Here is a 26,728-nt window from a genome sequence, read left to right on the forward strand (position 1 = left end):
TGGATTTTATATGATAATAAAGTTTGTTTGTTTTGTTTGAAATATTTTTATTGTGGGAATTAAATCCACTACCCCTTGGCTGCTATATTTTACGGCGTCATGAAATAACTCCCCATGAAATAACTCCCCAAATCAAAAATGAAATAACTCCCTAAAAATTTGTTCAGAAAGGAAAAACAACGAAATTTGGGGATTTAATTCGTTTTTTGGGGCATTATTTCACATTTAAAATGGGGAGTTATTTCATTATGAAATAATTCCTCAAAATTCAAAATTGAAATAAATCCCTAAAAATATTTTTGGGGAGTTATTTCATTTTATTACTTTTATCACACGAAATAAAAAAATATATATCTGATAACCGTCCTTCGGCCGGCGAAAGGGTTTTATCCTTTGGGTACATTGGACAACGGCTTCGCTAAGAATACACCCTCCTTGTATCAAGAGTGTTCGGCTTTAGGCCGGCTATTTCGGAAATCTTTACTAAGCGAAGCCGGTGTTGGTCATATTATAGAGTGGTAAATCCTTGCGTCCCACAGTGGGGCAGAATGGAAATTTTTTGGAAATAAATCTGGCATTTCTAAACGGCTGATCCGATCGGGATAAAATTTGGCGTGAGCGTAGCCAAGGAGTATTCGAGTTTAAGTTTTGAAGATGAACCCTGCAGATGCCCCAGGGACGGCGCTGTGGCGGCTCAAAGTAGGGTACCTACGACATGTAAAATTTTTAAACTCGTGCCATTTTTTTGTTTTTCACCCAAATACAAAGATTTTTATATTTTGTGAAAGCGCTCGACGAGATCTTGAAAAAACATGCTTGGACATACTACTTATCTCTTATAATATCCGAGTTATAGGCATTTAAAAATTTAGTGATACAAAATTTACCATACCTTGGTCCGCCTTTTTTTGAATACCGGGCGTAATTTTGGACCAAATGGACTCAATTTTTTCTTGTTAGTTAGACAACAAAATTTCCAATAATATACAAAAAATTTCAGATCAATATCGTTTACAGATCCAAAAATATACGTTTTTTAATTTAAAAATTCAAAAAATTTTAGATTTTTGGCGTTTTTTTGCCAAAAATGTGTCTTAACTCTTTTATTAATAAAATAAATTTTTTATTAAGAACATATAACAATTTTATAGTTTTCTAAAAGGTATCTTTACGCAGAACGCTTTGGCGTAAAAAACTTGTCCTATTTTTTGAAAATATTGCCACTGCGTCCTTCCGAATATGACCTATTTTTTATCAAAACTTCAACTTTGGGCGACATGTTCTAAAATCCCAAAGCTGGGATCAGAAAACTGAAAGCAGTTTTGGAAACCTCAATATGTTTTCTATTTACTCCAAAAGTATTTTCCCAGCCCTGAAAGAAATGAGGACCCTATGGGCAAAAAAGTAAAAAATCCCATTTTTGGGATTTTCATTCCTATTTTTGGGAATTGCGGGATGCCCTTTGACCTTTTCAATTTTTTTTTTGCATATTCTTATTTGACATGACAAATTTAACAAGCGTTGAAAATTTCATTGAGTTTTGTTCATAAATAAAGATTTTGTCATATATTACATATTTGTTTAATTTCTAAAACTATGATTTATATCAAACAATAATTTAGTCCATATTTATCCCTTAATATCATTTTTTAGTTAGATATGGAAATTCTCGACCCTTTACAAAAAATTTCAAGCCAATATCTCAATTACATTCAAAAATATGTTCATTTAAACCTGTGTCCTTTAATTTCATCTTTTTCATATTTTAGTATTAAGTATGACAGAACATACATTTGGTGTTGAATAAAATATTTGGACAATTTTTAAAAATTATTTAGTTAATTATTTTATTATAATATTGTATATAAAATAAAAAAAAATTATAATTTTATTATGAGCCACGCACAACAACACCTAAATCACCCCACACAAATTAACTTTCCCGCCCACCGAAATATAAAACACAATTTAATACAATATCATCAGTTAGTATAATAGCTTTTTTTATTTGAACTGTTTATCTTAAACATAATACAATTAATTCTTACAACCTACTTATATAGTTAATTCCTAACACTACTTATTTTCTATAAAATAATCTGTCATATCGGTATACATATCCAGAAGGTAATATAAGTCCTTTAAATCTTCCTTGTTTTGAGATGATAGAGTTTCATAACAAATCCATCTTTTTCGCATAGTTGAAAGAACAGGATCAGAAGATAGAAGTAAACTATTAAAAATATCTTCATTCAGTGATTGCCTGGAGCATTTTCTTGAGCTGAATAGTTGAACATGCTTAAAATCTCGATTCCTCGCTTCCTGGGCTTCTTCTGTTAACTCTCCAAGTGGAAGAATATTCGATTCAATTATTATTTGACCATGACACAATACTTTGTGTACTGTTGGTGTTAGTTCCCTCCATGGATACAGAGATACAAGTAATTTAGAAATTTCAGATGTGTATTCCCCAAATTGATTTTCATTAATTTTATGTTTACTATTCAGTGCCATTAAAATAGTTTTAACTCTTCGAAGCAACTCCTTGTCGATTCCAGTTATTTTTGAAGTAATTTCAAAATCACGAAAAAACCTTCTCGACGTATTACCGTCATTTGTACTACCGCAACTTGAAAGTGGTTTGCCGATGTTTAATCCCATCTGAACTTTAAATTCTTCTTGGATTCTGCTTTTTTCCGCAGCTCTCAGTTCTTTCAATTCTTCATTATTTTTTGTTGATTTAGTAGGATAGTTTGTTTTTTTTTTCCTGGATCGCCTTGTATGATGGTAATATATTGTGTCCTTTTTCATGCAGAGCTTTTCTTAATATTTGGTACTTATTTCGACTGAGACCCAGTTCCAACATAAGCGCTATTGCTTCCTCTTCAGTAAAATTTGATTATGATGTTGGAGTTGGTATACTTTCCACAATTCGCTTAAGTCGTTTTGGTGATGCATTAGGAAGAATAGTTGCAATATGTACGACATCCATATGTTGGTTTTCCTTTTTCAGCATTTCGTTAAATGTATCAGCAATTTCCTCATTTGAGATTGAAAAAAGTTTTTGTGTGACCCTCTTTTTTTTTACCTTGAACATAAGTCTTCGTATGACTTGCAAGGCGCTCCTATTGATGTGTTGTAAGTTGAGATTTCCGTAGTAGTTTCCATCCAACTACAAAATTTTAATCGAAATTTCTTTTGATTTCCATCCACAGACTTACTTTTTACATCAAAAAGTTTTAAAAAGTTTTCAATTTTTGATATGCCTGTTTTGTCTACTTTTCTACTATATGTAGTTTTTATATAATTTGAAATGTCTTCAATTCTTTCTGGCCCTTTTGAAGATATACTCCATAAAACGGAACACAACTCTTCGTACTTTAATGTAATCTTCATTGTAGATTTATTAAATATGGTACTTAAAATCTGAGAAGTTTACTTATATACCAATTCTTGTCATTTCCGATACAGGTATTCCAAAGTAAAAAATTACGAATTGTCTACCTATTAACATTTAGGACTATATTACTATAACCTGTAATTCAGTCATCGATATTTCTTATTAGTGAATGAATCGAAATTATCATTACCTGTACATTTTTACCTACATGATCATAAACGAAACAGAACGAAATGATCTGTCGAAAAAATTTAGGTAAAAAATAGTTATAAATTTTTGAAAATTTAAGCATAATAGGACCTTTCAATTATAAGGATAAGCAAACAAATAGAAAATAGGTAAATATAAGATTTAAATATGTGCTGTCATACTTAATACTAAAATATGAAAAAGATGAAATTAAAGGACACAGGTTTAAATGAACATATTTTTGAATGTAATTGAGATATTGGCTTGAAATTTTTTGTAAAGGGTCGAGAATTTCCATATCTAACTAAAAAATGATATTAAGGGATAAATATGGACTAAATTGTTGTAGCTATCTGCAATCCTATTAAAATGTTGATATAAATCATAGTTTTAGAAATTAAACAAATATGTAATATATGACAAAATCTTTATTTATGAACAAAACTCAATGAAATTTTCAACGCTTGTTAAATTTGTCATTTCAAATAAGAATATGCAAAAAAATAATTGAAAAGGTCAAAGGGCATCCCGCAATTCCCAAAAATAGGAATGAAAATCCCAAAAATGGGATTTTTTACTTTTTTGCCCATAGGGTCCACATTTCTTTCAGGGCTGGGAAAATACTTTTGGAGTAAATAGAAAACATATTGAGGTTTCCAAAACTGCTTTCAGTTTTCTGATCCCAGCTTTGGGATTTTAGAACATGTCGCCCAAAGTTGAAGTTTTGATAAAAAATAGGTCATATTCGGAAGGACGCAGTGGCAACATTTTCAAAAAATAGGACAAGTTTTTTACGCCAAAGCGTTCTGCGTAAAGATACCTTTTAGAAAACTATAAAATTGTTATATGTTCTTAATAAAAAATTTATTTTATTAATAAAAGAGTTAAGACACATTTTTGGCAAAAAAACGCCAAAAATCTAAAATTTTTTGAATTTTTAAATTAAAAAACGTATATTTTTGGATCTGTAAACGATATTGATCTGAAATTTTTTGTATATTATTGGAAATTTTGTTGTCTAACTAACAAGAAAAAATTGAGTCCATTTGGTCCAAAATTACGCCCGGTATTCAAAAAAAGGCGGACCAAGGTATGGTAAATTTTGTATCACTAAATTTTTAAATGCCTATAACTCAGATATTATAAGAGATAAGTAGTATGTCCAAGCATGTTTTTTCAAGATCTCGTCGAGCGCTTTCACAAAATATAAAAATCTTTGTATTTGGGTGAAAAACAAAAAAATGGCACGAGTTTAAAAATTTTACATGTCGTAGGTACCCTACTTTGAGCCGCCACAGCGCCGTCCCTGGGGCATCTGCAGGGTTCATCTTCAAAACTTAAACTCGAATACTCCTTGGCTACGCTCACGCCAAATTTTATCCCGATCGGATCAGCCGTTTAGAAATGCCAGATTTATTTCCAAAAAATTTCCATTCTGCCCCACTGTGCGTCCGACCGTAGGCCGGCTATTTAGGAAATATTTACTAAGCGAAGCCGTTGTTGGACATACCATAGAGTAGAAAGTCTTTGCGCCCGGCCGCAGGCCGGCTATTAAGGGAATCTTTATTAAGCGATTAAACTGAAATGCATTAAACTTTGAAGCCCCACTCGAAATTATGAGCGACCTACTTTTTTTAGAAATGTCACTAAAACCGACTTGTTCCATAATTTGTTATTTTTAAATGGGAACTTATTCCAAAAATGGGTTGTTATTTCATTTTAATTTAGGAAGTTATTTCATTTCTTTGGGGCTTTTTTTCATTTTTAAATTGGGGAATTATTTCATAATGAAATAAGTCCCCAAATTTGAGTTATTTCGTGGGGAGTTATTTCATGACGCCATATTTTACTTATATTTGTACATTTCCATAGATAAAGAACAACCTAGTCAGCATTTTTTTTAATTATTTATCACATTCAAGTGTTTAAGGGCTTATACCCCGTTCACACGATGTAATTATTCGTCATTCACTCTCTTCTTCTTCATTCAATCCCCAATCACGAACTGAACATGAACATGATTCGCTTTACAAAATGTCAGCTGCGAATTACACAAGCTGTACGTAAATCAGTTTGAATTACCTATGAATTACAAATGAATGAGTGTCATCTCTAATTTTTATCGGTTATTTATCATAATCAGCTGTTTGTTTTTATTTGTTAGACACAAATAAAAAAAATTTGTTAAAATAAAGTAACAAATGTATTTTTCTATCACACACACACATGTTATCCAAAAAGTAACAAAATAATGAATGAAAAAAAAAAAAAACAACTTCGGGTGAATTGTCAAAATGAATTACGAATGTGTCGTAGAAACGGCTTAATTAGCTATTGTAATTCAGAAGCCTAATTAAGTATTACAACTCTTCGTGTGAAAATGTGATGGATGACCTATTCGCAACTGATCGTTTGATCTTAGACCAATGTTTAGCATTTTATAGAAAATTTTGCAAACAATAAAAAGTTTATAGAGACATTTTATTGTGAATACCCTTTAACACATAGATAAATTTACATCGTTATAACGTCCCGGAAGTAATTTTAAGCCGTTTAAACCACACCATTAGTTACAATTATATATTAAATTTCATAAGAATGTATTTATAATTTACGATAATTAAAATAATATTTTCAAAAATAAATCTCGAAATTGTCATTAATTTTTTCATCACCCGATATATTTATGATTAACGGGATTTCGATATGGAAGTTGTTACATTTAGTGACACTTTTCAGTTAATTGTCTATGTCGATATTTAATATCATTATCTCTCTAATATTAAACTTTTTATGTGTGGAAAATGTGTTTCCAATTACATTAGCTGTAATTATTAAAAATGTTAATGTAGAAATAAAAAAAAAACAATAATTTTTATAATTGATCACGTTTAATACTGCGTTATTTGCATTTACAAAAATGTTGTAGAAAATACTCTATATTATAAAAAAGTGATCTAGTAGATAGTAATATTTGATCCGAATCTGGCCTTTTAGAATTTATATTTGAGACGCTATAATAGCTCAGAAATACTTTTACTAACAAAATATGTTTTGTCATTTGAAAGTCCAATCTGTCGGCTTTAAAATAAAGCGCCGTCATAGCGTCACAAATATGGTCAAAAACTTTTTTTAACTTCATGGCACGATATCTGGAAAACCTGATGTGATTCGGATTTAGCGCTGCTCAATCATTTATAAAAGTACATACAATTTGAATGGATTTAAAAAAAAAGTAATTAGGAAAGTATAGTCGTATTTGGCCGACTTATATCTTTTAGTAAAGTATTTATATAGGGTTTTCACTTAATTCCTATATATTAAAAACATTTTTTAATGAAAGAATGATATTCTGAACGAGACGTCATATGGGGTTTATGGTTGCATATGTATATAAAAGCCAATCGTAATAAGATGTTTATATAGAAGTTATTTATGCTGAATTTTATAGTGATACTAAGATTTATAAGTGAATGGACAGTAAAGGGATTTTGTAGGTCCCGAAAGTACCTTAAGGGTTTAAACTAAATAAAACTAAGCTATTCCGAGTTTAAGTTTAGAGATTTTAGTTTAAAAACATCAGCTCCAAAGAACTATTTGGGGAGCAGGATTGTAAGAAAAATGAAATCCTTAATAGACAATATTGATCATACTTGTGCCAAAGATAATACCAATTTTTGTCGAGTTATCTTATAAGTAAAATACAATACTAAACAAGTAAGAAAGTATAGAATTTATCTTGAATATTATCTAGATTCCGATTTATTTAAGCAATTCATTGACGAAAAATTAATTTTCTGAAAGAGGCTTTATATGGGGGATAAGAGCAAATATGAACCGATCTCGATAAAATCTGCTGGATTGAATTATATTTAGATAATATATATCTGTGCTTAATAGCATAGCAATATTAGTGTTAACAAATGAAAGGCGGATTTTCAAGTCACTTTCTGAAGCGGACTTTGTATGGGGGCTAGGATCAAATGAGGCCTGATCATGTCGAAATTCGGCAAGGTTATCAAGGCTTGTATAAAACTTAATTGTGCCATCTTTTATCGAGATACAATTATATTTTACATAACTATGAGCTCAAAAGCCCTTTACGGGGGGTTCAGTTGTAAGGGGCCTAGGTGAAATAATGGGCCGATTTTAACCATTTTTAAAAGGCTTAGTCCTTGAAACGTATATGTCAAATTATCTTTGATAATAACGTTTACATGGCCATACAGACGGTCGACTCAGAAATTGATTCTGAGTCAATCGGTATACTTTAAGGTGGCTATAGTACTAATATTACAAACATCGTTACAAACATCAGCACAAAAGTGTAGGGTATAAAAATTGCATATCAGGTACATCATAAGCGCATTTTACACATAATGCCTTTTTAAAAAGTTGTAAGATCTTTTAATAACAATTTCATTTTAAAAGTTTTAATATAGTTCAAAAACTAATAACTCTGGATTCAATGGAGTTACATATTAAGTAAGTGATTGTTAATATTGTAATTAAACAGATAATCATTAACTGTCTGTTAATTAAATATAGGTTAAAAAAGTACATATGTATATACTAATAACTATGTATATGTATTGCAAATTGGACAACATACCTAAATAATTATAAATATGCATGCATAAATTTACATAAATAGAGCAAGTTTTTATATGTAAAAGTTTAACTTTTACAGTTAAAGGTTTTACATTTGTGAGGTTAAAAGTAATATGTACATATATTTAAAAACTAAACTACAACCCCAATGAAGTTGGCAGATTTTTTTTAATTTCGAAAAAGTAAATTAAAAAGAAACTACCTGTTTTTTAGAATGTACTTGAACTTTAAACCATTTTATATAAATTTTTATGAAATGTCCATGTATTATAATAAACAATTTATAATTAAAAATTTTTAATAGGTATAAATATTATTTTTTTAACAAAAAATATTATTACATATAATATTAAAATTGCATATAATTATGTTAATAATAAAAAAAAACAATACAAAAAAATCTGTACATGTTAATACCAGAGTACATATCCGTATCTACTGGTATCTTAACCTTAAATACAAAAAAATTATAATCATATTATTACAACTTTTATGGTTCACTAAATTAAATATGTACGAGTTATCTACAATTGCTAACAATAGTTAATAATAATTTCATTATGAAATAATATAATTTTGCTATAACAGAGTTAACTATGCAAGCAGTTAACATATAGTCAAGGTTAGTTTGAAATTTATGCATTATTATTAAAGTATCTACTTTTAGTGTACTTTATGGAGAATGGGGTTGAATTTTCAAAAGGATGTAATACATACTACTATTACTACTAATCTGCTTGCTTATTATAAATAATTTGTTCAAGTAGTTTTAAGTTTTGTATGATTTATTGTTATTTTTGCTTTTCAAAGTATATTAACTGTAAGCAAAATACTTTCCCAGCAAAAAACATGGTAATGACTTGTACTTATTCAAGAACTTATATTTCAATGACTGCTACATACCATCTGCATTATATAGATGACATTATTTGTAACGACAAAATTTTTCCAGAATTCATTTTTATAACCTAAGGTATACTCAAAATTTCTGCATCATAAGACCTATTTATGAAACACGTGTTTAGTACATTCCAGCCTATTTGTAGATATTTTGAAATAAATGAGTTTTTCTCTCTCTTTTTGAAGCCTCTTCTCTCAAATCAAGGACACTTCAATTTGAAATTTTACATCTCGTCTCATTTCGTTAAACCTCTTGTCAATCTAATATTTTTAATGTTTATTTTTTTTAGTTGATCTAAATAATTTTAATTCAAAGAAAAAAACCTTCAATGATAAGTATCGCATTTTGAACATAATTTTAATGGATTGACAGACAACCAATTACAATCTACCTAAATAAAATGTAAGATTAATGTAAATGTGAAATTCCTAAAGTAATTGTATGCATTTGATGTTGACTACAGTGAAGACAAGGTATAATGAACAAAACTTTAAATTATGCATTAAATAATAATAAGACTTGACTATAGACTAGACTATAGACTAGACTATAGACTAGACTATAGACTAGACTATAGACTAGACTATAGACTATACTATAGACTAGACTATAGACTAGATTATAGACTAGACTATAGACTAGACTATAGACTATACTATAGACTAGACTATAGACTAGACTATAGACTAGACTATAGACTAGACTATAGACTAGACTATAGACTAAACTGTAGAATAGACTAGACTATAGACTAGAGTCTAGACTATAGAATAGACTATAGACTAGACTATAGACTAGACTATAGACTAGACTATAGACTAGACTATAGACTAGACTATAGACTAGACTATAGACTAGACTATAGACTAGACTATAGACTAGACTATAGACTAGACTATATACTAGACTATAGACCAGACTATATACTAGACTATAGACTAGACTATAGACTAGACTATAGACTAGACTATAGACTAGACTAGACTAGACTAAGACTAGACTATAGACTAGACTATAGACTAGACTATAGACTAGACTATAGACTAGACTATAGACTAGACTATAGACTAGACTATAGACTAGACTATAGACTAGACTATAGACTAGACTATAGACTAGACTATAGACTAGACTATAGACTAGACTATAGACTAGACTATAGACTAGACTATAGACTAGACTATAGACTAGACTATAGACTAGACTATAGACTAGACTATAGACTAGACTATAGACTAGACTATAGACTAGACTATAGACTAGACTATAGACTAGACTATAGACTAGACTATAGACTAGACTATAGACTAGACTATAGACTAGACTATAGACTAGACTATAGACTAGACTAGACTAGACTATAGACTAGACTATAGACTAGACTATAGACTAGACTATAGACTAGACTATAGACTAGACTATAGACTAGACTATAGACTAGACTATAGACTAGACTATAGACTAGACTATAGACTAGACTATAGACTAGACTATAGACTAGACTATAGACTAGACTATAGACTAGACTATAGACTAGACTAGACTATAGACTAGACTATAGACTAGACTATAGACTAGACTATAGACTAGACTATAGACTAGACTATAGACTAGACCATAGACTAGACCATAGACTAAACCATAGACTAGACTATAGACTAATGAAAACTATTTAATACCACGTTATTCATGTGCAATAAATAGCATAGAAGTACTATTTTTCTAAAATTCTTAAAATTTAGTGTATTTTAAAAGATCTTTTAACATTTAGAAAAATCTAATTTAATTCGTTATAACCACATTCATTTATCTTTAAATTGTAGTTTACATTTACCTTATGTAGTTTCAATATAAAATGTAAATATGTATGTATGTATGTGTTTGAAAAATTGTAAATTTTGCAATAAGTTACTGTAAAAAAAATATTGAATGAATGTAAATATGTTTAGTAGAAAATCGTGTGTATATTTACTTAATAGACAGCTATCAATAACCAATATCAATGGATTGTAGATAGAGAGTAGAAACATATTTAAGTCATGTAAATAAGTACAGTAGCAAATTGAAAATGTTTGTTTTAAAGTAAGTAGCAGTAGTAAAACAAGTAGGAAATTTTAGTCGGACAAGGCCGACTATATGATACCCTACACTATGAGTATATTTTAAAAATTATTTATTTTTCATAAAGAAACTTTTATGTTGAATTTTACCTTAATTCCGATTTATTAAAGAAATTTATTGATGAAAAACAAAATTTCTAAAAGGGGCTTTATATGGGAGTTAAGGTCAAATATGGACAGACCCTCAACAAATTGGGAGGAGGGGTGTATTTTTATATAAAGGTTAGTTATGCTGAATTTCATCACGATACTAATGGTTATAGTCAATTTTTTGACCTTTAAGATATTTTTAAAGGGGGGCTTTGTATGGGGAAAACAATGGCCGATCGTTACAAAAATCGACATGGTCATTTATGCCTATATATAAAACTTAGTTGTGCCAATTTGGAAAGATAGTAGTATATTTGACGTATGAGTTAAAAACCTCAAATCAGAAGGTCAGCTTGTATGGGGGCTAGGTGAAATAATAGATCGATTTCTACCATTTTCAATAGGTTTCGTCTTTCTGCACGTATGGTTCAAATTTTATCAAAATAAATTTGTGACATGTACTATAGGCCCTGTAGCTTGCGCATAAGGTTTACATGGAAAGCCAACCAGCCGGACAGACGGACGGACATGTCTTAATCGACTCTGAGTGAAGTGATTCTGAGTTGATCGGTATACTTAAGGTGGATGTAGGTCGAATATTTTTGGGCGTTACAAATATACCCTCTATAATGGTGTAGAGTATAAAAACAACAACATGTTACGATAAAATAATAATGCAAAAAAAGTAATATAGTTGTAAAAATCGCGTGAATAAAACATAATGTAAATGTATGCTTTATTGTTTGACAGGAACTAATATTTAATTCGTATTATTATATCCTACCCACCATAAGAATCTAACTAGATTTTAAGGGAAGTTATGAAAAAAATTTGAAAAAAAATACTTTTTATTTATTTTTAGTATACTTTTTAATAGCAAAAAAGAGATATTTCTTTAAAGAGTCTGGATCTAAAAAGGTACTATATAAATTGTTTTTGCATTGATTGTGCTGTTGTCAATACGTTTATATGTATGTGGTTGTTTTAGCAGATCTATAAATTGTTGTATATCCAATGAGTGAACATGGCATGGCCATCAAATACTTTATCTTCATCATCGTCATCAAAAAAATGTAAAAACTATACATAAATACAAGTTAAACAATATTTTTTTTTGCAAACAAATATACATATATATGTATGTACATTAGGGTATATCAGTTTAAAAAAGTGACCGCGGCAAATACTTTAAAGTTTTCAATTTTTACTCTAAACATAATTTTAAATATAAATTTATTAATACAGCATCGGAAATTTTTGATTTAAACAGGTGATATTGTTGGACCCACGATACTTATTCTGATGAAAAGCAAGGAGAGGGTCTGAGGTTTATCACTCTTCCAAATTTAGTATCCAAACATGTAGATTGTTATATAAAAAATTTCATGTAAATTTGTTTGTGAAAGGTTTAAAAAAATCGATTAGCTACAGAAGGTTTTCGAAGCATATTGGATGTGATGTGATCAAAATTCTATAGTACAAATTTTAACTCCTTTCTTTGTATAGGAACTTTCCTGACAGCAGTAATAATAAGATTATGTTCCGTAATATGTTTTTGATTAGGGGTGAAGTAAAATTTTATATTCATAACTTCATTACCCTAATGTATACATTAGGATTATAACCAAAATTAGGCCCTATTACTACGTGGTAGCCAGTAATATTCTAATACTGAAAACCTTTATCTGGAGTGGATTTGGTGCAAAAACCTTCCGAATACAATAGATTTTTTTAAACCTTTCAAAAAGAAAATTTCATAAATTTTTATATAGTTTAATGTTCATGTTTGGGTATTAAATTTGGAAGAGGTTTAAACAGCCGACCATATCCTGGCTTATTCTTCGTGTAAATGTCATGGGTCAAACAATGACACTTGTTTATATACAAAATTTCCGATTTTGTATTAATATATTTAAAATTTTGTTCACAGTAAATATCGAAAACTCGGGAAATAGTTACATAAATACTTTTTCAATGTACTTTTGGTATAGGGTTAAAAATTGGTTAAAAGTTATTACCTTAGTATACAAATTGCTTATTTACTATAAGACTGTCATAATTGAAAAAAGTAAAACGGAAAATTAAAACACATTTAGAAATTAATATGTTTCTCGTTTAGGGAAATAGTAGACTTTTTTAAAGTATGTAGATAAAGTCTTGACGGACACTATGTTACCCTATCCTGTAAAAAGTATATAATCCATTTAGGTAATTCAAAAACTATTCGCCTGTAAAGATTATTGGAGTACATGATCCGTTTAGTAGACCTACAGTAAAGCACAATTTTGTGGAGTAGTCTAAATTTTTGAAGGGTACGTACACCAGTTAAGAGTAAATTTAAAATATTATTTTCATATCTATATTGATATTTTGAGAGTATTTCAATTTCTGAAAGGGGACTTTGTATGAGGAATAAATGGGGTCAAATGGGGTTCGATTATTACGACAATCTGCGGCATCATTTAGGAGCTCCAAAGCCCTATTCGGGAGGTCTGATTGTATGGGTGAAATAATGAACCGAACACAATCAAAAGGGTTCATCCTTGAGCCAAAGATAATAAGTACCAAATTTCATCGAGGTTTGATCTGTAGTTCGCAGCAACGGACATGGCTGAATAGAAAATAATTCTTAGTCGATTGGTTATTATTGGGCGTTTGGTTTGTAGGGTTTAATTATATGAAATTATTTTTTTTTTAATAACCCTATTTTGAGTTATAGCAGTCTTGTAGTAAATGAGTGATATGTGGATACTTGATCAACTTATTATTTATATGCTCACACATTTATCATACAATACAATACCTTTTTATAAATTTTATTTGTAATTTCATGTTGTAAACACATTTCATTTGTCGGTAAAACTTAAAATTTTTCAAGATAAAAGATTTATTTTAAGCCGCCAATGGGTTTTTATTGTTAAAACAAGTAGGAAAGTATAGTCGGGCATGGCTGACCATATAACACCCTACACCATGAGTATATTTAAAAAATTTTTATTTTTCACAAAGAAACTTATATGTTGAATTTTACCTTAATTCCAAAGTATTTAAGCAATTTATTGATAAAAACCAAATTTTCTAAATGAGGCTTTATATAGGAGTATAGGTCAAACATGAGCCGATCCTCATTAAATTTTGGAAAAGGATATATTTTTAAATAATAGTTAATTATGTTGAGTTTCATTGCGATACAAATGGTTACAAGTTAATTTTAGACGTTTAAGACATTTTTTGAAGGGGGGTTTGTATGGGGGCTAGAGTCAAATAAGGGGCGATCATTACGGATATCTGCAGTGTCATTTATACTTATATAAAACTTATTTGTGCCAATTTTTAGAGAGATATTAGTATATTTGACGTAATTATGGCATAAAAAGCCCAAATCGGGAGGTACGGTTGTATGGGGGCTAGGTGAAATAATGGACCAATTTCAACCATTTTCAATAGGCTTCGTCCTTGTGCCAAAAAACATGCTTGGTCCAAATTTCATCAAATTATCTTGAAAATTGCGGCCTGTACCTTGCGCACAAGGTTTACATGGACAGCCAGCCAGCCAGCCGGACAGACGGACGGACGGACGGACGGACATGTCTTAATCGACTCAAAATGTGATTCTGAGTCGATCGGTATACTTAAAGGTGGGTATAGGACCAATATTTTTGTGTGTTACAAACATCAGCACAAACGTATAATACCCTCCCCACTATAGTGGTGTAGGGTATAAATATTTTTAGCAACAAACTAACACACGCACAGGAATGATGACTAAATACAGCTAAATTTGTATTTAATAAAAGTTTCTTAAAGTATTTGAACCTAACATGTTATGGTTTGAAGCAATATCTTACTGAGTACTATATGTATTTAAAATTTGACAAAGTAGTACTATCAAGGTTGCAAATATTTCAACAGACATGTCAAAGAAGCTGTATGAATTCCCTTATAAACGGTATAAAGGAACGAATAGATCACGTTCCATAGGTACTAATCTCAGTATTTCAATCATTTTTATATATATTGAAAACTTTAAGAACAATTTCTAGGTTAATGGTTTTATTTATAATATTTGTCAATTATTTTTAACCAATTAAAAGAGAAATTTTAAAACGAAAAAAGATTATCACAGAAAAATTACAAAAACGATTTAAGTTATTAAAAACACACCTATTAATTACATTATTCAATTGAAATATTAAACGTGTATCTAAATCTTAATTCTGATTAGTCATTTAAATAATATTAAATTGAAAAATAAATAAAACTATACATAATCATGTTTCAAATCATGGAATTTAATAAAACCACCAGTTGAGGAGTTCATATTCATACGTAATGATTATGTATTCCCAGAAATATAATTCGAAAATAATTCATTATTTCCATGAATAGGTTAATTGAGGTCACTTACTAAAAACAGCAAGATGTGATGTTAACAATAATATTATTTTTAACTTATATTTTTTTAAATAATTGTCTTTTTTACTGTGTTTATTAATTGTAACACCTAGTGTCAAGCTCTTCATTTTAATTATTAAAAAAAATGTTTTTAGTTTATTGCTAAGATGATGTATACAATTTTTAATTAAAGTGTGGAATTTAATCGCCAAAATATTATAATATCTACATAATAAATTAAATCATTGTTATTTTAATATCAACTCGTGCATACTTAAAAAATTTATAAAAATTTTGTTCGAATTTTCCAGAATATTCGCATTTTTTTCCATACAAATGCAAAAACTACTTTAATTTTTGTTTTTACTATTTAAAATATTTTTTTAGTTAAAAGACCTCAAGTTCATTGCTAAAAACTGACATCTAAAAGTTTTTGTTTTCTTTTACCCACCCATTTTCGTATTAAATAATAAACTTGACACACACTCTCTTACAATCGGATGTACGAATGATAACCCTATAAAAATAGTTACATAGTTTAATTTTATTTTTGATACCCTACACTTTGATGTGATGATTTTTACACATCGAAATATTGGTCGTAGACTCACAAGTGTATTTACCTTAGGTTTATAACCAAAATTAGGCCCTCATACGTGGTAAGTAAGTAGTGTTCTAATAACGAAAATCTATTTCTCGGGTCATTTTGGTTCAAAAACCTTCCGCGGCAAATAGATTTTCTAAAATTATTCACAAACAAATTTACATATAAGCATATAATGTATAGGGCATATAAATTTCAAAATAACATAAAAAAATTGGAAATGGACCAAAACAAATGGATAAAAAGTGAAAATAATATGCCTCTCCAACCCACTAAAAATCATTTTGTGGACCAAATAAACTCTCCAAAAATGTTTAAATTATTTTTCCTGTAATCAGCTCAAAATTACGGAAGTTTTGAGACCCAATTTAAAAAATAGAAGATATTTTATTTTTCACAAATTATACTGAGGTCAGGAGACATTAATACGTTTCGATTGAGAGTTATTCCTACATAAAATTCTTTAAAAGGCTATTCCTCGGGACACTCTAATGTACTTAACTTTTGTAATTTAACTTTTATGTAATTTAACTTTTATAAAATTTTTCAAAATTTCAAATCGGTCCATTCCACATTCCAGAGTACGTCAAAAAAGTACTTCCCTTTTTCCAGAGCATAAAAAAGATACCGCGGCAAATGCTACAAAGTTTTCGATATTTACTCTAAACAAAACCGAAATTTTTTTATGTGTCAAAGTGTCATTGTTTGCACCAGGACATTAACATGGAGAAAAGGCAAGAATAGGGGCTGAGGTTAATCCCTCTTCCAATTTGTGTACCCAAAATTACTCGAGAAAAAGGGTTTCGTCATCAGAACACTACTGGCTACCACGTAGTGATAGGGCTTCATTACCCTAATAGGCTTTCATAATCCTAATGTATATACTGGTTCCTGGATTCTAAGACCATCTAGCCTTATCCGTAGGTCCGTCTGTTTGTCGAAAACACGATATAAACATGTTCTGCGGTCTGTCGGTATGTTGAAAATAAGATACTGATGCAGTTTATTTCTTAAACTCGGTCTACATATAGTCTAAATCCCCATATATAACGGTCTTAAAGAAAAGGGTAGAGTGAGGAAATTTTACAAGTTTTTTATGCACCAAAATCTCTTTACAATTTTCTAAAAATCGGTCCAAAATCGATAATTACAGATATTGAAATTTGACAAGGTTTTTATGAATCAAACTCTTTCTCTTTTATAAGAATCGGTGCATAATGGACTATATAACCTCTTTTACATAAAATCACTTTAGTGTCAATAAATCGTTTAAAAATCAAGATATTAAAAGCAGTTCAATAAAAACTAGTCAGTTATGCTCTCAAGTTCTAAAGAGTCCGGTCCAAAATTGATCTAAGTCCCCATAAAAGATCCACTTCAGAAAATCACCTAAATTCACATATTAATATTGATTTATTACTGCGTTTTGTTAATGGATATTAGTGTAGTCTATTATTCGAGCTTTTGTCTTATTCCGTTTATTGTTAGTCCTATTGGATAGTAGTTTAGTCATAATTTTTTCAACAACATCGGTCAGGAACTCTCTTAGTTAGAGTGGGTCAAAGTTTGACATTTTTGCAAAATATGTGTTTCTTCTCATCTATGTATGTAACTTATTAACTATTGCTCTTATAAGAGATAGGAAAATTTGTTTCAAATAGCTTAGAAAGCTTAGATCTTTCCCTTTTAGAACTTTTTTGGTCGGTCAGTGGGATGCGAGTGGGATACGTATCAAAATAAATGTTTTGTAATTACCCACTGCAACTCATAGAGTTCTTGACCGATTTTGTTGAAAAAAACTAAACTAACTAAACTGAAAAAAGTCTAAACTACTAACCAATAATTGGAGCAAATTTCATCCCGATTAAAAGTTGATATGAAATCCCTATAAGGGAAAAATATCTTATTTTATCTTGATTATAATAATATTATTTCAAGGTTAATTTCTTAATTAAAATTTCCATAAGATACCAAATTTAAAACCGTATATACCGTAAATTATGACGCTAAATATATTTTAAAATTAAAAAAATTATTATTTTTAAAATAATACAAATTAAGTTCAATAACTGAAATTGAAATATTTAGGGTAATTTTAATTCGCTATTACCTCTAATTCGTAAAAATGTATGCATGTCAGACCAAAAATGGCTCATTATTTTTAGTATTTTGTTTTATTTTAGAAAAAATTTAAATGTAAGTACAATATCTTTTGTCTCGTTATTGTACTTTGTACCTCACATTTAACCCAGAGCCATATAAAAGCACGAGTACAATACATACATACATATGTCATGGAATTGCGAATTCCCATTAAACAATAAGAAAAACCAAATACAATTACGTTTTATTCATAAACGAGTCAGTAATAAATTTACATACATATTTATCATCATCATTGGTGAGTAGTACTAGACTTTTTGATACGTTTAAGACATTTATGGTAGTTAATCAAAAAAATTTTGTTTTTTTTTCGAAATGATTTCATAGTCAGTTAAGTACAACAATAACAAAATAAAAAACAATTAAATTTGAAATAATACCTAAAAATAAAACATTTAATTTGTTTTTTAGATTTGTTTGGGGATTTCTTGAAATATATTTATTTTTTAATGTAATTTTAACATCTTTATGAAAACTTTATAGTTCAAGTAACTTTTTCTCTTAAACATTTTGTCAAACTCTATAAATTGTTAAACATTTACACTGTCAGAAACTTAATAAAATAATATTTTGTTTGAATGTTAGTTTTAAAATAATTTATTTAGTTCTCTTTTTCAATTTTTGTTTAACTATACTTTCTTCATAATTTTGTTGGTATGCAACCAACTAAGTTATTTAATAATTTTTTTTTTTTTTTTTTTTTTTTTGTAAATTTTTTTTAGTAAATAATTTACACAAGAATACTGCAACTGATTTATTTGAACGGTTAAATGAGTGAGTGAGTACATTCACATTTAGCACGCAAATTTACAAAATCTTTTAGTTTTTTTCTTGAAACAAAGAAAATTGAAGGAAAAAAATATTTTGTAGAAAAATGAAGAGAAATGAGAGAAGTCAAATATACCCAGCAAAAACTCGATAATGAGTTATGCTACTTACTTTTCAATGAGTACTACATACATTACTTTTAAGTAATCACATACGGAAGTACTTTATTATGAGTTTTGCCGTTCTATTTGATCGCGCGCAAATAACTGTTTTCCTACACACTTAGAAAGAGAAAAGTTTTTCTGATGGAAACCCATTATTTGACTCTCATTAAAATAACTAAGCAGTGGTATTGTGAGTAAGACATCAAACTAACGAACAAGAGGCCCAAGTTCGTATTATTTGTGAGTAAAACAAAACAACATTTTAACTCTCTAATTATAAGTACTTATTTAAGTAATTATTTGTAAGCAAGCGTGGTAAGTATTTGCCTCTAATGTCATCACCGTGTTAAAATAATGATTTAAAATGCTAATAAAGTAGTAGTAAGTTTTTGTAAGTTTTTCAATGTAAGTTTTTGCTGGGTACTTATGAGTTAGTTTTTATAATTTATTATTTAATAGAAATCAATTAAGTAAAAAAAAAGAAATAAAAAAGAAGAAGAAATATTTGTAAAATAATTGAATAAAAACAGTTAAGAAAGTAAATTCAGGCTAGATCGACCATATGATACCCTACATTAGTAATGAAATTTGATTTACCCAGCAAAAATTTACATTGAAAAGTAATGAGTTAAAAAGCTAAAACTGATGCTTATCACTACTTATATGAGCAAATAAAACGGCAACACTCAAAATAAAGTACTTATATATCTGATTATATGTAAGTCATTATAAGTATACTTAAAAGTAATGCAGACGGTATATAGTAGTCATTAAAAATTAAGTGGTTGTATAAGTACATGCCTGGGGTTCTTTATTAAAGACTTGTGGTTTACCTAACCACAAAACAAGCTTCCAGGCAGAAGTCCGAGCTATAACGGAATGCGTAAATTGTATTAGAATAAATATGGCACCCACAGGGCTTAACAGCCAGATGGCAATTAGGGCGATGTCAGGTGATAAAGTTAAATCTAAAACCGTATTGGATTGTAAGAAAGCTTTAACTGAATACTCTTCCAGGGGTAAGATTTACATCATATGGATACCAGGCCCCTCGGGAGTAGACGCCAACGAAAGGGTGAATGAATTAGCTAAAGGGAAGGGAGCTCGAGGTAGCTAACCTGACGAACGTAAAACCATTCGACGCAACGAAGGCTGAATTAAAAATTTGGGTGAGTGAATCCCTTAAGGCCTCATGGAATAAGGGTGAATTTGAAGAGAGCTAGACGAGAAATCTGTTCAAAATGACAAAGTCTGAGCTTAGTATGATGGTACGTACTCTCAGTGGACACACATGGTTACGGACACAGCTATACAAAATTGGAAGTTAGATTCAAAAATCTTGGGAGTGATATTATTCCGGATATAACAAGCCTCACTAACACTGATTGGAAAATACTTAGCAATTATGTCCCGGAAACTGAGTTTCTAAACATTACAATTTTTTTTAAACAAAAATTTTCTTGTACATGAAAAGGAGCGCACAACAGGCCCGATAGTGGCCTAGATGTATTATTTCGGATTTGATGTAGTATACTTCCTCTTGTCAACCTAACCTAAGTATATGTCAATAACTATTTTATAATAAAGCATTTATGTGGATTTTTTTTTAAATTCCGATATACTATTTGAGCAGGGACATGGACCGACGGACATAGCTTAATCAACTTAAAAAATTAGTATTACTTTGCACTACCGTGGTGTAGGGTATAAAAATATTGAAAAACAAAACAAATGCAGTAAAAGCAACTTAGTTAATCATCGAATTGGAAATTTTGTTTTATTTTAACCCATTAAAAACGAAGATATGCTTTTCAATATCAGAGGCTGCAGTATAAATTTGATGTTTGTTTTTAATGTATGTGAGAATTGTTTTTTTTGTTTTTTTTTTGTTTTATTATTAGGAAAATAAATGACTTAAATTAAAATAAATGCTTATAAATAACGTAAGTGTGAAACTACCGGTTTCTAAAGAAAACTATTTTAAAACTACATATATATGTATATTTTTTATTGATATTATCTGTGTATAATCTATGCATAGTTTATAGTTATAACCATATAATGTAATTTTTAAATTTCTTTATTTAGTGAAATATAACTTGTTTTAGTTTATATGAAATACATATTGGGTCAGTAATGTGTATCCGAACGAACACACATTTCAAATCGAAACCAAATTTCGACCTATTTTTAAAGTGATATTTTAAATGATTTATTTAAAATAAAAATATTAATGACAGCAGACATACATACATAAATACAAACATATACACTTTGTAATAGCACCCGAACCTCTGATGGACTCTAAGATCAAACAACTAACAATGTATAGTCGGTTGTGGTAAAGTATTTTAAAATAAAGCATTAAAGTAGTTTTTTTTACTTAATTCTAAAATAATAACAATAACTTGTGGTTGACAAGAGAAGTGATTTTCTAACAGAAGGGTTATATGGGTGCAATATGGGCCTATCCTGGTAGAGGGATTTACGTTTACATAAAAGTTATTTAATTTCATCGTGCTAGTGTTTTTTCTGAAGGGGACTTTGTATGGGGACTAGGGTCAAATAAGGTCCGATCATAAATTGGCGATTTATATAAAACTAAATTATGCCAATTTTTGTTAAGATACTAGAACATTCAACATAATTATGAGCTTAAAAGCCCTATTCGGAGGGTACGGTTGTATGGGGACTAGGTGAAATAGTGGATCGATTTCAACTATTTTCAATAGGCTTCGTCTTTGGATAAAGAGATATTATATGCATTTTAAAATTATATGTTCTCAGTGTCATATATGCATATTGTCAAAATTTGCTTTAGATCCGCTGATCCGTTCGAAAGTTAAAAGCAAAAATGTACACAGCATACAATTTTTAAACTTAAAAAGCTTTTCGTAAGCTATTAGGTTTTTTATAATAACCAAAGGAGAGGGTCTAAGACCCATAAAAGTATATACTATATATATATATATGCGGTTCAAATCACGATAGAGTGCGATCGGAAGAAGCTAGAAAGTTGAAATTTAACCCAAATATGTTTAACTGATGTAGTTTGTTTGGGCAATATCAGTTCACTATTTCTCATAGCTCCCATATAAGCTCCCCTTCGAGAAAATTACTTTAACGCTCATAACTTTAACGCTCATAAACTAGTTTTATAGGAACCTGAAAGATTTTACTATTATATCAATGAAAATCAAAATTGGGGAAAATTAAATGCCAAATATTGAAAAAAAATTATTCTTGAGTTAAAAAATATTTTTTTAATAGATATTCCACTCGCATCCCATAAAGGACTATTAAGCCCTTCAAGGAAATTGTATAAGCTTTTTTTAAGCAAAAAGAAAAAAGTGCCCATTTAAAAAAAAAAAAAAAATATAAAACAAAAAATTGCTTAAAAATTAAAAAAAAAAACATGGAAATAATGAAGAAATAGCTATCTGAACTCCTTTGGACAATTTTTGCTAGGACCAATAGGTGAAAAGTTACACTCATTTGAATAAAACCCTGTATGACCAAAATGTCCAACTTTGAACCCCTCTAAGTCCGGCAGTGCTTGACCGATAGAGCTGAAAATTTGTGTCTGACCTACTATCCAATAATACTAACCTTAGTGCAAATTTCGTCAAAATCGATTTTTTGTGTTGAGTCACTTGACATGAATTTCCCCATATGTATATGTATGTATATATATACTGGGTTCTAATTGGATTTTAAGACGATCTAGCCATGTTCGTCCATCTGTTCAAATTACATAGAGTCCGATCGGAAGGTGCTAGAAAGTTGAAATTGTACACAAATGTTTTTAATTGATGAAGTTTGTTTAGGCAAGGTCCCCTTTCGTAAGGTCCCCTTGCGAAAATTACTTTAACGCTCATAACTCACTTCAAAGTGTCTATAGAGTATTCTACATAAACTAGTTTTATAGGAATCTGAAACTATCTGTAAGATTTTATGATGATCGGTCCATAATTGGCCCTACAGCCCTCATAAGGTCGCCTTAAAAATACCATTATATCGATGAAATTCAACATGCTTTATAGGAACTAAAATCTTTCTATCAAATTGTATGAATATCGGATCATATTGGATCCAAACCCAGAAAATAATAACTGACTTAAAAATTCCAATATGACAATGATTCGAGTATATTTTTTATCGAATAGTGTCCGTTTAGGAACTATGAATGCTACTGGTTTTATGGGACCAAATGTCACAAACCAAATATATTTCAAAGACTTGATAAACTAAAAAAACAACAATATCTCAAGGATATAGAGTTATATGACAGATCAAGATATTTCCTAGAAAAAAAAAAAACAATTCTATCATCATATACTAAAGTTAATTCTAGTGAGGAGCTCTGTGACATGTTCTAAAGTAAGAATAACATTTTACATAATTATTTTTTTAGGTTTAAAAAATGCTGGACCCAGTTATGATTCACTTTGCGTTAGGTCTCATATGGGGATAAAAATTATAATTTTTATACTTATTGAATGACCATAATACAAATACAACATCTAGATGGATTTTTTTTAATTGTTGCTTCTGGTACTTTTAAAAATAATCGTTCTGATTAAATATAATTGAAAAAATTATGTTACCTTTCACTTTAATAATTTTCTATATTTATTGTTTGATTAATTATTGAAATTCCTTTAAAGAAAATTTATAATTATTTGCTGGAGTGTAATAAAAATATTTGCAACAATAAGTTTTCTGATTCATTATCAAGATTATAAGAAATAATATTTATTTCGCAGCAAATTTTCCATTAATCGAAATGTTTTTTTTTATATATTTTTTTATTTGTCAATATTCGCAATTAAGAATAATTTTCATGCATAGAAGTGTATTAAACATTATGGACAGATTGTTATTGTTTTTTTGTTATAGAAAATAAAACATTTAATTAAGTCAAGCACGTTTTGTTTGAAATTTTCAATTGATTTCGCAGCAATTTTATTAGAATTAATAAATTTTAATAAAATGCACACAACAACAATTAAAATATTTTCAAGTTATAAGTATAAACAATAATATAATTTAAAAAAAAAAAAAATATTAAATACTGTGTTAAAAGCTCAGGGGATTTTTTTTTTGTCTTTGACAAGGATATGTACTTAAATGGAAAATTTAGTGGTTTTGAGAAAAAAACAAAAAACTTACCTTTCTGGTTCTTATCATTTTGGCAAGATCAACGGCGGGTATATCCAATAGATGCGATTTTATGGGCGGCAGCTTTTGACGGTTCACTTTGATGTTGGTGAAACGACTATAGGGTACAACGAACCAACTGAACACGATCATGGCCGTACGCAGAAAGCGCCGCATTATGTACCCCATAATTCTGGAACAAAGTAGGACAGCAATTTTGACGGTTTTTATTTAACAGGCGCGGGGAAAAAGAAAAATATAACAAAAAATTTGGTTTTTTAGGAAGTTTGTTTGTTTTTTTTTTTTAAGTAAAAACTGGGTCAACAATTTTAGTATTATTATTTTTTTTTTTTTTTTTGTGATGAAATTTTTGTGCAATAGATTTTTTAATGTTATTATTTATGATGATTGTTTTAGTTATGAATTTGTTTTGCGTTTTGTGAGATATAATTTTTTTTTTTTTAATTTCTTTGTTTGCTTTGGTTTTTTTTTTGTGATGTTTGGGTTTTGGTCACTTTTAAAGAGTTTTGTTAATAACCACCATCAGCCAATTTGGTTTAGCTACTCTCCTCAAGAGAGTGCTAAAACCAAAGGCATGGTTTAAAGCCAACTTAAATGTTTCTTAACAACTACCATGCATTTTTGGCATTTGGCTAAGAAACCACACACTCACTACCAACACTACACTCATCGACGTATATTTGTTTTTTTTTTTTTAATTTTATTTTCAATTTTTTGTTTTGTTTCTTTCTTCTTTGTGTGTTGTATTTGTTTAAGAATTGTGCAATCTAATTTTTTCTATTTATTTTTTACTATTTTGCTAGTAGCGATCGTATCGTCTGTCTGACTACCAATAATAATATTTGGCTATTTAGCTATTTGGTTGCAGCTTTAATGCTGTCGTTTTTATTTGCCACTAAAACTGCACAAATATGCACACACTTGGCTAGTTAGACTTTGTACTGTTCAATTCGATAAGTTGCACAATATGCGTTGCGTTTAGTTTTTTTTTCGATATGTTTGTTGTTGTTGTCTTAAGGCGCGTCTGTTGGCACAAGTGGTGATGATAATTTAAACTACGTTGTAACGTTGCAAGCGTCCAACGAAGATTTATTTTGATTGAGACAGGAGCAAATGAGCGAGATCATGTAATAAATGCTGCCAATAGTGGGGGTTTGTTATGCTGCCAATTTTAAAAACGACAGTGTAAACGATCAAGTGATCGTCTTTCGTATTCACTAAAAGCCCCAAAACTAGGTTTGCCACAGGCTGTCTAGCGTCTCAGCCAGATATTTGTGATAATTTTGTATTATTTCGTTTATTTGGCCATTAGGTTAAGAAATTTATTATAAAACAAAATTATGTAAGTTATAGTTTTAAAACAAATGTTCAATTCTTTTATATTTTTTTAATCTTTTTTGTTTTACAATTTTAAGATTTTTTTTAATTCTTTATAGATTTAAACATTTCCTTTATTTTCATAGTAATTTTAAAATTTTCATTTTAATTTCATTTGTTGTTGTCAAAATCTTTTATTTTTAACATGACTTTTTTCTTAACAATTCAGCAAATTTTTTTCTTAATTATCTTTATTTTTTTTCATAATTACAGATTTGCAAAAGCCATTTTAGCAAAAAAACACAAAATTCGCACAGACCACTCACTAACTAAAGAAAAAAACGACAGACAAGTAGCTAACTCTTTAACGCCCGACCTCTGTTGAGTAAATAGTTTCTTTAGCTTTAGTTGCATAGTTATTTAAACAAATGTTTACAACTAAAGCGCTAAAAAATATTTTGTATTTCATAAATACTATTTAAACTGATCTTTTACTCTCTTTTTTTCACTATATCTCTCATTCTCTTGCTCTTTTCATTAGTAATGTAAGAAAAGTTTAAGTTTTGCTTTAAAATTTTAAACAAAAACTAGTTCTTGTATTAAATTTTTAGTTTTTTTCTTTTTATAAATTGTTTACAAAATTATTTAGTCTACATACAACAACAACAAAAGCTAAACATAAATATGCATTCAATATCAAACCAAATGTATCTTAGCGTATGCGTACTCATAGTTACAATGTGTGAGACGAACATCAAACCTGTTGCAACATGCTATTTCAAAGTCGTGTTTTAATTAAAAGCTTTTTGAAATTTCTTAAAAGTT

General features: G+C 29.2%; 1 protein-coding gene across 1 annotated transcript in view; it reads right to left on the minus strand.

The window, feature by feature from the left end:
• The window catches only part of LOC119608882 (fatty-acid amide hydrolase 2-A), a 44,217-nt gene that overhangs the window by 2,183 nt on the left and 15,306 nt on the right, over window positions 1–26,728 (minus strand). The window contains exon 2 of the mRNA XM_037963459.1: window positions 24,578–24,758. Within this exon, the coding sequence (XP_037819387.1) occupies window positions 24,578–24,758 (181 nt within the window). The remainder of the gene's footprint in view (window positions 1–24,577; window positions 24,759–26,728) is intronic.

The sequence above is a fragment of the Lucilia sericata genome, unplaced genomic scaffold (assembly GCF_015586225.1).
Source record: "Lucilia sericata isolate MDLA Ls3-8-SP2 unplaced genomic scaffold, ASM1558622v1 Contig000022F_arrow, whole genome shotgun sequence".
Classification (NCBI taxonomy): domain Eukaryota; kingdom Metazoa; phylum Arthropoda; class Insecta; order Diptera; family Calliphoridae; genus Lucilia; species Lucilia sericata.